Source organism: Pleurodeles waltl, chromosome 10, assembly GCF_031143425.1.
Source record: "Pleurodeles waltl isolate 20211129_DDA chromosome 10, aPleWal1.hap1.20221129, whole genome shotgun sequence".
NCBI lineage: Eukaryota > Metazoa > Chordata > Amphibia > Caudata > Salamandridae > Pleurodeles > Pleurodeles waltl.
Genome location: NC_090449.1, coordinates 570,098,699 through 570,113,015, shown reverse-complemented (window position 1 = coordinate 570,113,015; position 14,317 = coordinate 570,098,699). Strand labels below are relative to the sequence as shown.

Here is a 14,317-nt window from a genome sequence, read left to right as displayed (position 1 = left end):
CTTGTATGTTCTGAATCGCCTGTAGAGGAAGACGTCTGAGGGGTGGTGTATCCAGCTCCAGCCCGATGTAAAGAAGGTGCTTGGCAGGCTCTACAAGAGACTTTGGCAAGTTGTTAGAAAACCTAAATTGAAGAGCAGCGACTGCCTCTGAGAACTGGAAGGAGAGGGAGATGTACAAATATTTCTTCAGAAGCCTGATTGTGTGTTTTGGGGCAGAGATGCTGAAGAAGAGATATGTACGTAGATCCAAATCAGACCTTGGACACTATAGTAAAAACAGGCACAACTAATGACTTCATTAGAAAATCTACTTCATGAAAAGATTGGTTCTATTAATTAAATCTCCTTTGTAGCTAAAATGTTAGTAGATGTTCAGAAAAATCAAAACAAACGGTACTTCTATATGCAGGTTGCTAGGATGGGGATGTGTATCCACCTCTTTAAAAACAATGGGAAGTTATTTTAAAATGATAGCTGATATAGCAAACACATGCATGGCAGGGAATCTACTTTTATTCTTTACAGCGCCCATACCACCCCGATCAGACTACAGACTGGTGAGGTTTAAGATGAAAATATATTTGGAGGTAATGTAATGCCATTTGCAGATGACAGGCCTTCAGATATCTCCAAACCGAAGTTCATACTAGAATGCAGATCTCTAGACTACCAACCAAAGAAAGTGGTATAGGGGATCTATTTGATGATGTTTGAATCTTCAACAGCATATGCAAATGCCTCTTAATTGAGGAAGTGGAGGCAAAGGGAGGAGGGGCTTACGTTAAAAATTTTACTTTTTCATAGGAAATTCAACACAACTAATAGAAATTAAACTTTAACACTACTGGAAATGGATCATGCATGTGAATCAATTAAAGACTGCATGCTGGGGAGCATAATATTTTAAAATGGTGCTGCAAAGGTTACAAATGAAATACAATAACTACTGATATGAGGAACCCACAATCATTGCATGATTACTAACTGAAACCAATGCAGAACTGCTTTTCTTCCTACTGCCTATCTACATCTTGTTATTCTTAGTCTTGTGCTGTTTGCTGTGCACAGTTGAAAGAACTAAAACTGGTACAGTATCTTGTCCTAGAGAAAAAGAAACCCTTTGCTTGCTTACAAAATTGTGGATTAATGCAAACCAGTGAGAGCTCAGCTGCCCAATAATGGAGCAAAGCTTTGTTGGAACCAGATGACAATGTAACAAGACTACAGGTAGTTGGACTCTACCTCATAGAATTGATTTGACAAAGAGCTCATCAACAGACAAAGACATTTGGGGATCTGTTCAAACCCAGAAAACTCAGCCTTTTCATTGGTATTCTGACTAAAGAAAGGTCACTATCTCTGCCCTATTCCCAAGAGTACTGTAAATATTTCTTCAGGTTTAAATAGGTTGTCAGATATTGTGAAATCCTAGATTTGAATATGTCTTCTGGTATTGTGGAGTCCTAAATCTTCTGACCTGAGAAATTCCCTACTGGCAGGGTAATGAGTTAGGAAATGCACAAACTGGTACCAAGAGGCATTGTAAATACAACTACTGTACCCAGCTTCAAATCCATCTTGTGTGTGATAGCTGGCTCACAGTCCCAAAATCAATGGTCACTTCAAGTATTGGCCCCATCAACAGAGGTCTCATCCGCCACAACCTTGACTAGATTCCTGTGCTGGGTGAGCAGAGTTCACTGCATGACATTTCCCAAGCATAAACAGCAGAACTGGGACAAATGAGCTGTGAACTCAATGACCAAAGCTAGTCTTAAACACCCTATTTGGAAGAGGAAGAATTTTTGAAGTCAATCAAAACTGATAAACATAAGAAAAAGTGCTGCTTCAAAAAACCGAAGACAAGACACTAATATAAAAGTTGACATCCAAGAAAGGGTGATTATTGAAAGAACCCTTTTTTGATGGCAAAACCAGCAATTGAGTTGTTACTGGTAATAAGTGGAATGGTCTGTAACAGGGCCTGCAGCATTCACGCTGGGATCATTGCAGCACAACTGTGAAGTGATTTTCTTTTCACATTAAACAATAAGTGTTTTCTTATCGTTCATACCATGCAGGCAAACCCCAAACAGAGGTGAAGAAGGAATACCAAGAATAATAGTATGAAATATTTGAATAATACTTCCTTGCCCAACTACTACTGAACAAGCCATGAATTGTGTGTGTTTACTGAGTAAAAAAAAAAAAAAAGAAACCACACATACACACACACACACATATTTATATAGATAGATAGATACATAGGTAATGAATATCTACTGATTAATGGTAGGAGATACAGTATGGTCACTTGAAGATGCAAAAGCAATTGTAATGATAGCAGACTGTGCTAAATAAAAGGTAAAGTAGTACTTGTACACATCTTAAATGCCACAGTTAAATGGCTACAGAACATCTACAATGGGAATATGTAGGAAACAGTCATGTACAATTACACTTTTACTAATAGGTTGTTGGACCTTTGGTAGCTGATTCACAAAGCATACGAGTACTCCTGTAGGACTACCTCTCACTCGTAAATGCTTTGTGAATCATCTCCTCTACAAACAGGCTTTTCTCTGCACATTTTCAAAGCATTTAAAAATCTACAGTTCACCTTCTTTGATTTGCAAGTCGTTTTGTCTTTGACTCTTCTTTCCTTCTCTCTTCCTTCCTGACTGCTTCTTTCCTTCTTTCTTCTTTTCTTGGCTGTTCATTTCTGCGCTCTTCCTTCCTTCTTTTTTGCTCATGTTTAGCTCTCATTTTAGTTTTTCTCTTTCTCTTTCTCTTTCGGGTCTTCTCAACTTCAAGATCACTGTCGGAGATAGAAGTGTCGGAAGATGTTGCAGATTTGGAAGATGAATCTGTAGCCTCAGGAACATATGTGACATTTGTACTTTTTGCTGAAAGTAAAGTCTCTTGACCAGGTGGAGCCTTTGTAAAAAATTTTAATGCTGGAGCTTCAGAAACAGCTGGAACTTTCATTTTCTCTGAACCAGACATTTCATTGACAGATGGAACCTTAGCAATTTTGTCTGAAACAGCGGCTTCAAGGACTGGTGGACATTTTGAAATCTTCTTTGAAATGGATGCATCGTGACTTGGTGGAATTTTTGTAACTTTCTTTGAAGCAGATGCTTCAGGGACTGAGGGAATTTTAGTAATTGTCTCCAAAATAGATGCTTCCGGAACAGGCATGACTTTTGTAATATTCTTTGAAACAGGAGCTTCAGGGCATGCTGAAACACATGTGCTCCTTTCTGAAATGTAAAAATAGAAAAAATAAAACAAGCTAATACATTTGAAATAAAACTAATTATGGAAGTTACATCAATTTATGTAGTACGCTTTAATGAAAGATACATTTAACAGAAGAAACCACCAAAACAATCCTGTCTAGAAGGCAAGCAAGACACAATATTTATGCATGTTGATTGCTCACGACTCTTGGTGTTATTATGCATTTGGTATATATTTCTCTTCATGTTTAGATTCTCAGAGTTGCATGGACCGACAGAAAACTTGTGGGTGTCCACCGTGCAGTACAGCATCAAAGCACACTCTTGATAGAGCTTTGGTGATGCTCCCCTGTTGGAGCTCTCCAGAGTATTTTTTAGCTCCCTGGTTACTGCGGAGGACCAAACACCATTCAAGAAGACCACACTAGCCTCTTTGAGGCCTGCATCGATTGCTAATTATATATATATATATATATTATATTATATATATTCAATATATATTAACCATTTTTTGGTTTCTGCATTCTTTTCCCCACTAATAGTTGACAAAATGTCTAGGTTTAAAATAGAACCAAAGAAAGGTGGGACAGGCCCTGACCGGCATGCCAGGATCACAAGTCCACTAATCCAAATTCTAGATATTTTTGAAGAGGCCAAAGAATGCAGGAATCTGATCCCTCCAGAAATATATCCAGATTGGCACAAAGCACAGCAGGTTTCCTGAGAAATACTGTGTGCTTTCTACGGACCACATACACTCCCTCCTTATCAAGGTGGAACCCAAACTTGACATTTCAGAGGCAGATCCAAAGGGAATGGTTTGGCACCGTTTATCAAATAATTAGACACTAATCATCACCTTTTGTTCATTTAACAAAGCTAAGGTGTTGATAAAGAAAGTCTTTAACCCCAAGAGTTCAAGGGTATGGTCGTGCAGGGGGTGATGACTGGGCAGCTCGGATTTGAAGACCGTCAGGGAGGTCAGACTGGCAGAATTGGACAATAGGAAAGATGACATACCATCTAAGGGTTTTTTCCACACCAGAGGTGGTGGACATGGTGGCAAATGGAGCTTCAAAGTGGCTGCTAACTCCATATGTAGTTTTTCAAGTAAAGAAAAATACCCCCCCCTACAAGACGTACGTCAGTTGGCCCTCTTTGGTTAGAGGTGAGAGGATCGGATGGGGAACACTTGGGCTCACCGGACAGTAAGATGGCTCCACAAAGTACTAAGACTCTCCTGTACAACAGAGAAGGCTCTACCATTACGGTCTTTGAAACAGGCAGCTGCCGGATTTAGAAAGGATAGACGTGGTGATCTGGGCCAAGCTGCACTCTAAGGTTTTTTTTTTTAGCAACCTATTTTTTGTTCAGAAAAAGGTCAAAGACCAGGAGCGATTCATCAATCTCTGTGAGATAGTGGTTGGTGTACAGACGTTTCAAATGGAAGGTGCTCATTTCCTCAGGGAGGTACTTCTTCTGGGAGACTGGATTTTCAGGCTGTACATAATAGAAACCTATCTAACAATCCCTTTCATTTATTTGGCTAGAGCAGGTGCCCATACTGCTGAACCTACAGTTCAGCCTCTCCTTGGCCCCTTTGTGTCTCAACAAGCTCTTGAGGCCAGTGATGGAATCCTTCTGTTTGTATACGTGAATCACATTCTTCTCATGGACCAGTGGCAGGCCAGAGCGCAGACCACACGGATACAGCGGTCAGTCTTCTCCAGAGCTTAGGGGTCTACACAGAAAAATAGGAGCTGGTCCTGGCACAGTCCTTAATTTGGGGTTTGTGCTGGATTCTAAGTCTGCAACCGTTAAACTAACACAGAAGACAAAGAAATCCATTAAGAAAGAATGGAGTAAGACAATCAGGAAGATTTCACAGAGGTAATTGGAAAGACTAATCGGCCTTTCGGGTCACTCCATCTTGGTCATTGTTGCACACCTACTCCATTAAAATGAACTTATATGTCTCAAGGCGTCTCATCTAAGGACTGGGTATCACATGCTTTGAAGTGATAAGCTTATCCCAGGAAGCATGGGTGGGGTTACAGCAACATCTAGATCACATGGAAGCATGGAAAGGAAGGTCAATGACTGGGGTCATGTAGGATCAAGAGACAGACCAGATGCCAGGCTGTGGGGCCAGAAGTGAAGATGCTTGAACAGGTGGACACTTGTCATTTCAAGAGCCAGAACGTCGCACCAACTGCCTGGAAGTCCTGGCAGGTTCTTCACAGTGAAGCAACTAACCAAAGTCAGAGTAATCATCTGTGTTCACTTAAAGATGGGCAACAGTGAGATACATCAAAGGTCAGGGGTGGGACATGGAAAGAGGGTAGGAGGTGGTTCCAGGACCAAAGCACAGGGGAGATCTGGCCAGGGACCTTTTGGCCCTTTGCCTGGACAAAAGGATTTCAGTTACAGAGGAATATCTCCTGAGCAAATAACCTGAAGGCCAACTGGAACTCAAGATTTATCTAAGATTCCAGTGCACAAAGCTACATCCGTGTGTCTTCAGGAAACTGTTGAAAGGCCTGGGAACCATTTGAGTTTGACCTAATCCTCTCATAAATGGACCATCAACTTCCAAAGAACCCGAGTTGGAGGCAAACTCCTGATAGGGAGGGAAGTGGGGGGCAGTAGAGGTCTTTCCGCACGAGTGCAGGACAGGCTGCAAATACACCATTCACTTTTTTTGTGATTACAAAGAGATTGACAGCCAAGGTGCGCAGGCAGTTAGCAAAAGTGGTGTTGGTGACACCACTTTGGAGTCTGAAGTGTGGTTTCCAGATCTACCAGTACATTCTTGGGATTCTCCACCATAGTTCCAGATTCTAAACATTCTAACAGACTGCAAGGGGAGATTGCATCAACCGGTTCAAGAGGGATCACCAGGGGCATTGGGAAATCCCAAGGTTTTTATGCCAGGTTAAGAGACACGTTCACAGAGCTATGGCAGAGGCATAATCAAGCAATGAGCATCAGTATCAAGATAACAGGCCTGTTGGTGTGCAGGCGGCATATCTTGTTCACATGTAAAATTTCTTTCAGGGTTTGCAGATTGCCATCTAGGACAACTAAGGCTATACAAACAGTTAATTAAGCAGGTCATGTTCAAATCAGCTAGGACTTGGTATGGAACATCCTACAGTTTGCAGGCTTATGAGAGGTATCAATAAGACTTCCCCTCCAGCTCTTTAACTTATCCCTTTTATGGAATGCCTTGAATTTTGTACTATCATAACAGGATAAGAAGTTATTTTTCCATTTTTGGGATAATCTGGCTATGCTCCTTTGTCTGGTACCCTGGCTGGCTATGCTCCTTTGTTTGGTATCTTGAAGGAGTGTATCTGAAGTGAGAGCATTAGATGTGCCACAGTCAGGTTTTTATCTCGGACAGAATACAACACTGGTTGCACCTTATCACGCCTTCAAGGATTTGCCTAGGTTATGCTGGTCAGGTGCTCCAAGGCATATAAAGACATTAGGAGCAAGATTCGACCAGCAGGAAGTCAATAGCTCTTAATAGCAATCAAGGAGCCATTTGGTGCATTGTCATCTCGTACAACTGCTTGGTGAGTAGGATGGATAATGGCAGACGACAGAGTTGCTCTCTCCAGGTTTGGACACCACTCAGCAAAGGCAATATGGTGTTCAAAGCATTTGATTCTGGGGACTCATTTGGAAGATACTATGAAAGTGGCAGATTAGTCATCCAACTGCCCTTTAAGCTACTGTTGTGGGATTTAAAGAGAGCTGTGAATAAACAAATGCCCTACAAAATCATCAAGCTTAAGCTGTTTTGTAATCAGGGGCCAGCTAGGATTCTCCCAAGCAATCCGATGGACTAATAAACTCCAACAAGAAAAGGTAATTTCAAGTTACTGCTGCTAAAGGGGTTTTCGCAAATTGATGAAACGGGATACACCTTTTCCCACAATGATACTAAATATTTGCTTTTTATTTTAGATAATAAAGGACAAAGCGAAAGTTGTGTTTGTTATTTATCATATGCAGTTAGATTCATCTCCTGTTACAAATTGGTGAGGACTAGCTGAAGAGCAGAACTACATTAACAAATAAAACCATAAAATAATCTTCATATCATTGTATTCTCAATATTCCCAGATTGTACTTCTTTCTCTAAAGGCCGTTTAGATCTTTGACCAATGGAGTCCCGGACACCCCACTCCTCCTTCCGAAACCGTGACCACAGTATGAATTCACATGTAGCACTAAAAAGAGAAACATATGGTTGACTTGGACACACCCACAATTTTTTCTAACCCTTATCTGTTGGTTTCCAAGATAACGGAGTTGCATTAAATTTCAAAACACTAACTACTACCCAAAGACGACTATCAGTAACAAGAGGCAGTTTAGTGCTGTACTGTAGAAATTGCATACATTTCTCACTATTGCACATTTTAGGAGATGACTGATATGAGTGGCTAAGACATACTCTGGGCAAAATATCTCTGAAAGTTAACTTACCATCATTTGGTTGCTGTGTTTGAAGCAGTCCGCAATCAATAACTCGTACATCAGCATATGGTCTACTTGCTGCATCGGTTTTTAGATTTTCTATAGTCTCGATAACCTCAAATCCAGAAATAACCAATCCGAATACTACATGCACGCTAAGGAATTGCAAAGAAATACAACTGTGTTAAGTTTATTTCACAGTGATTCTGTAGAAGTGCTTAAACAATCTTACCTAAATGCAAACAAATACATATAGCTAATTAATTCCCTTAAGTCAATCTCAACACCTCAATTTCTTTACAATGAAAGCTTACACCACTATGGCTTAAGCATGCTTTTCTTTGCGTGCCATGTGTGCATTTTGATTTTAATGGTTTACCGGTAATGCCAGGAGAAGACTTTTGGTTTCAATATCCAACTATCCTACTCTGAAATCTTATGGTTCCACACAATGGCAGCATAAAGTAAAAAGGTGTCAAAAGAGAAGCAATCTGGTAGCTGTAGCAAAAGTCTTCGTAAGTTGCCTAACAACAAGAATAAAAAAACAAGAAACTAACACAACCAGATTTATGACCCAACCTTTTATCCACAGGGGTCTACTGGTATCAATCACAGCTTCCCACTAGCACTACCAGACTCGTCAGATCAGTGCCTAGAAGCACCCACTTCCTTCCGGAGATCTAAAGAAAGCTAAGAAAATCACTGACTGTCTACAAACATGGGCAATGCCACTTTTTATATTTGCCCCAACCTACAAGCACAAGGTGTCCTTTTTTCCTAACTGCATTTTATACTTTTTCTCAACCTCAAAAATCCTATTGTAACTTAAATTTTGTGTTTTAAATTCTGATTACAAAGACTGACCAAACAAGCAACATCTATGATAAATTAAGTAGCTATGAAGAACTTTCGGAATCTACGTCAACTGTGCATATTTTTAACATTTCTCCAGTTTTTCGCCAGGAAATCTTAGGCAGGCATAGAACCCGAACATTTAGTAAAGCCAGTTATGTCCTTAAGGAAAGGTCTACAAAATAGAAAAACTGAGGTGTTGACAGTCATATGCATAAAGGACTCCTGTTACAAGGAACACACCTTTCTACCAGTAAATTCCCAGATCGATCATGCAAAAACAAAAAATCCACAGCAGCTAAACCAACGTAAAGGTTCAATCAAGACACAAGCTGGCGATGTATTCAAATCGACTTTCAGGAAGACACTCTTTTTATCAACAAAAAATACATGTGAATATGAGGCCAAATTTCACAACAAAGACGGTGTCACCATCATTATGACTCACAAAGCTAACCAACTTTCAAAGGAGTCCTCAGGAAGACTACCATCAAATAAAAAAAAAAAATGGGGAACATCTAGCATGTAGTATGCAAGCATCAGGCACTGTCAAGTTTCCCAGTTCCACAAGTGATGTGCTGCTCCAGACCAGGTTTTGTCTGAATTCTGGGACTTGCAGTCCTATTTTTAACTGGAATAAAATAGACTACAAGTCCAAGAATTCAAAATAAAAACTTTTGACTGGAGCGGCACATCACGCATGGGCCTGGGAAACATAACAGGGCTGCACACAACCCCTTGATTTTCATCCCAGATTTAAGGAACTAAAGTGGCCACAGTTACTTCAAGATAATTAACTGCATCATGATTTTAGAATGTACTTTTTTTGTGGGGCACTAGAAGCTAAAAAGTGAGAGCTGGCAGTTGAAATAAATATGATCCCTACCTGTAACAGAATTACAAAACTTACAGAATTCTTCCACTGAAAGGTGCAGCTCAGAATCCCCTTTTTAAATAAACTTTGTAACAGCAGGATTATTAAAGGTGTGACTTGAATGACTCACTATGATGTTGATACCGAAACAACGGCCCAATTCCTGGATACCATCTTCTGAGTGAATTTACCATCATATAACATACAGTATTACCCTTTGTATTATAAGCTAACTTGACACACCTCACAGATAGACAGATTATTATGTGCAAAATGTCAAGCTGCAAAGTTATTGCCATAGGTAACATTAAATCCAATTCTATGCAACAATGGCAAAACACTAGAATATTCTCCCTCTCCCTCCCTCCCATCAATGTACTCAATACCAATTTGAAAAAAAAAAAAAAAAATCAATCCGAGTAAAACAAGACCAAAAATCCAACATACGCAAATAAAGTTATGACTTTTTAAAGGATTAAAAGAGTCTTAATCCTGAAAAAACAGTGGTTGTATTCTTATAACACACAGAACCTTGGAAGCGTCAAAAACAAAGATAATGGGGCTACAAAAGAGGTGATGCATCGGAAATGCAGGCTATGCGTCTATTATGTCTCCACTGGATGGGGGTGTTATGCCGTTAATTGTGTTTGACAACTGACTTTGTGTTTCACCACTGCGCATATTAGTTGTTCAATGTTCACCAGTAGCACATTACATGTTGTATTAAGTTTAGCTGCCTATTGGCTTTAACGTGGCATTAGACATTACATTTTGTATTTAGTTTAGCTGCCTATGGGCTTTATCGTAGATTTAGACATTGCAGTTGAGACATTGCAGATGAGCTGTGTTTGTCCACATGGTAGACCAAGCTGTGTTTTTCGTATTGTGTTCTCACCGAACCCTAGTGTGATAAGGGAGCGTATATTTTGTGTTTTTTCCTTCTACCCAGCCTTGGGAAGGAACAGGCTTTAGGAGACTTGGCCAACCTCCAGCTTGTTCTTTTCCAACTCTGATGTACAGTAGCCAGCATGTTTTGACTATTAGAGGAAAGGGCCTGTTAGCAGGCTTTTTCATTATAAACAGTGTCCCTGGGCAGCAGTGAGGGGGAATTTTCCAAGACTTCAGTCAGGAGCGGACGTCAGCTGCCTGACCTCCTGTATGGGTGGAAAATCTCTTTCTCACAGTTTAACAGGAGTCATCAACTTGCAGGCATTAGAAAGATGATGAGCAGTGATAGGCCCTACGGTGATGAATTTGGACTTTAATTCTTTTCTTTGACAGTTATGCTATAATATAAATCACATGTATTTGCTGTGTACATTACAATTGAGAAGCACTTTGATATATTTTTCCTTTCATTGCTGTGACTACTTTTGAACGTGTGCCTCCAACCTACTAATCCCTTCTCTCAGGAACCTCGTGAAGTAATAAATGTCTTCTTTAAACTAAGAAGTGCATTCCAGAGATTGTTTTCAGCTCGGTCATTAGGGGGGGATGAGTCAATTCTTTTCCAGACGGGTTTATGATGCGTCAATTCTTTTCCCACTAGGCTGGCGATGCTATTCCTTACTGCGGTGCAGCGTAGATCAAGAGAATGATGCCTACGGATGATGTGTGGAAAAACTAGAGACACAGCAAAAATGGATTTGTGCTGAAGTAGGCGATGGGTCGATTTTGCAGACAAAAGACAGGCGCTGCGTCGATTTTTCAGCTGTTGTGCAGGCGCTGCGTCGATTTTTCTGCCGCGAAGACCTTGGTGTGTGGATTTTACTTCAGGTCACTAGCTTCCATTTCCAAGGGCCCAGGGACTGGATTTGGCACCACATGGCAAGTCAGGACTCTCAGCAGGAGTGCCCAGTCTATAGCAGATTACGTTTTTGATGTTCCTGAGATTTCACAACCAGAGACAAGCTCAGTTCAAGCCCTTGGTAGAACCTTGGAAAGCAGGATGTAGAAAGCAAAGTCCAGTCCTTTCAACTCCCAGGACAGAAGCAGCAAGCAGCATTCTAGCACAGCAAAGCAACAGGCAGAGTGGCAGTTCCTCCTACAGCATCCAGCTGTTCTTCCTGGCAGAATGTCCTCAGTCCAGAATTGTTCTAAAGTTGTGGGGTCACAGTCCAATACTTATACTCATTTCTGCCTCTGAAGTAGGCAAACTTCCAAAAGGACAGTTTTTGTGGTGCACAAGACCCTGCCTCTCCCTGTCCTGGCCCCAAACACACTCTAGGGGGTGGGAGACTGCTTTGTCTGAGGACAGGCACAGCCATATTCAGGTGCAGATGTCAGCTCTTCCCACCACTCTAGCCCAGCAAAAGCCATAAGGATATGCAGGACACACCTCAGTTCCCTTTGTGTGACTGTCTAGAGTGAATTCACAAAGAGCCCAACTGTCAGTCTGACCAAAACGTGCATTCAGCCAGGCAGAGGCACAGAATAGTTAAACAAGAAAATGTCCACTTTCTAAAAGTGGCATTTTTAGACTTACAGTCTGAAAATCAACTTTACCAAAAGATGCATTTTTAAACTGTGAGTTCTCAGACCCCAAATGCCATTCCCAATGGGAAACTGCACTTACAAGATACTTCAAGGCAATCCCTACGTTAACCTATGGGAGAGATAAGGCTTGCAATATTTAAAAAACAAATTTGGCAGTATTTCACTATAAGGACATGTAAAGTACAGCAGTACATGTCCTATCTTTTAAATACACTGCACTGTGTCCATGGGGATGCCTTGGGCCTACCTTAGGGGTGACTTACCTATAGTAAAAGGGAAAGTTTGGGCCTGGCACCTGGGTGCACATGCCATGTCGAACTGGCAGTAAAAACTGCACACACAGACAACGCAGTGGTAGGTCTAAGTCATGTTTAAAGAGTGCTGCTGGCCACCAAGTAGCATTTTATTTATAGGTCCGGGGTACAAGTAGTGCACTTTACTCGGGACTTACCAGTAAATCAAATATGCCAATCATGGATAGGCCAATCACCAATACAATTTAGACAGAGAGCACTTGCAATTTAGCACTGGTCAGCATTGGTAAAGTGCCCAGAGTCCTAAAACCAGCAAAAACAAAGATCAGCACAAGATCAAAAACAGGTCAGAAGCAAAAAGCTGAGGGAGATCACACCAAGATCTGCCAGGTCCAACATGCCAATAGCCACGCTACAGCCTTGTATGTATCTGGCTTTGAAGTGTCAAATTAAATCCAAATAAAAACGAAATGGTACTAGTTTTGCATCCTGTATTTTTTTCCGGATTCACATGCTGTGCATTACTCCGACATCTAGTGGTTGGATCCAGGAAGGTATTTTTTTCTCAATTTCTTCTTGGCCGACATCAAACACCATTTGGTGCTTGGTCTGTCCCCTGTGTGATGTCAGACGGAGTCTTGGAAGTTTCTTTGCATGGTAGCCATCTTCAGATTCTTTTTCCATTTGCTTTTTTTTTTCAGTTTGCTTTTATATACATAAGACCTCTTTCCCACCCGTTTGTCCTGTTCTTATTTCTGGTGAGGTGGGTGGGTCGCATGTGAATCCAGAAAACTCTTCAGGCTGCAACACTATTCCTACTGGTAAGTAACTAGTTTGTTTTGCAGCATGAATCCTTTTCTGGATTCACATGCTGTGCATTAGATTATGTAGTGGTTTCCCCTTCCCTGGGTTGGTTGGGGTGAAATGATGAGCTTGCCAACACGTGCTGTAGTACTTTCTTTCCCACTTGAGCTTCTTTATGCATTTGAATGTCCATCTACTAGTGCTTTGTAAATGTGTGTGGGGATGCCAATGTTGCTGCTCTGCAACAGTGTTCTATGGGCACCTTTGCCATGAATGCTAGTGTTGTGTCCTTTTTAGTGTCGAGCATGCGTCGCATGCGCTTGCGCATGCCTTTCGCTAAGCAAGACGCTTTAGGAAATAAAAAGGACTCAAAGCCCCGTCCACGTCACGTCAGTGTCTTTCATTGGTTCGTGGGCTTGCCTGTTAGAATCTGCCTGATTTAATTAGTGGAAGGCATGCATACCTCATGCCTTTTCCGGTGGTTAGCCCTCCTCGAGTGCATTGACCAAGTACAGGAAACATACGAGGCCTGTGTTTCCGTCTAGTGCGTGGACTACTTTTCCTCTATTTTCGCAGCACGATCTCGCTTGGCAGAAGTTGAGCGCTTTGCATAATATTGACCCTGTTACACAGTTAATTGCACTTTTTCCAGTTACGTACATAATTGCCCTTTAGACGATAGGTTTCATTACGAGTGAAAAGTCTGGTTAGGAGTTTACAACGCTATTAGCTCTAACACGACCAAACGCGAGACCCATTGCATTGCAAATGCTTGTTTGTTGAGTGTGCTTTAGGGTGGTGATATAGATGTTTGCCAGCCGATGTGTAGCCTGTTTGGATTATCTCCACAATCCTTTGTGCAATAGTTCCCTTTGTGACGGGTGACCCCTTTCTGGATTTGGCATATGAAACAAACAGTTGGTACTCTTTACAGAACTTTTTGGTCTCCTCTACATAGCATATTAGCACCCTTTTCACATCAAGGTAATTTAATGAACCTTTCCGACTGTCTGTGGATTCTTGAAGAAAACTGGCAAATGGATGGTTTGGTCACCACCTTAGGTGGGAATTGAGGATTTGTTTTGAGGACTACTTTGTCCTTGCTAATTTGCATGTATGGTTTCTGAATTGTTAGCGCTTGAATCTTGCTTACTATTCGTAGCAATGTGATTGCTATCAGAAAAGCAGTACTGAATGTGGTAAACCGGAGGTTTGTTTAGTGCATAGGTTCAAATGGTTTTTCGTCATCAACTGCGTCAATACAGTGTTCAAGCTTCACTTGGGGCTGGTGCTATTTTTGGAGG

The 14,317-nt window shown here is 41.2% G+C and overlaps 1 protein-coding gene across 4 annotated transcripts in view; it reads right to left on the bottom strand.

Moving 5' to 3' along the window:
- The window catches only part of NKTR (natural killer cell triggering receptor), a 464,854-nt gene that overhangs the window by 283,744 nt on the left and 166,793 nt on the right, over positions 1 to 14,317 (bottom strand). For all 4 annotated transcript variants that reach the window (XM_069211010.1, XM_069211011.1, XM_069211012.1 and 1 more), the window contains 2 exons: positions 7,743 to 7,888; positions 2,621 to 3,263 (listed from right to left, as the gene is read on the bottom strand). In XM_069211010.1, coding sequence (XP_069067111.1) covers positions 2,621 to 3,263; positions 7,743 to 7,888 — 789 coding nt within the window. The remainder of the gene's footprint in view (positions 1 to 2,620; positions 3,264 to 7,742; positions 7,889 to 14,317) is intronic.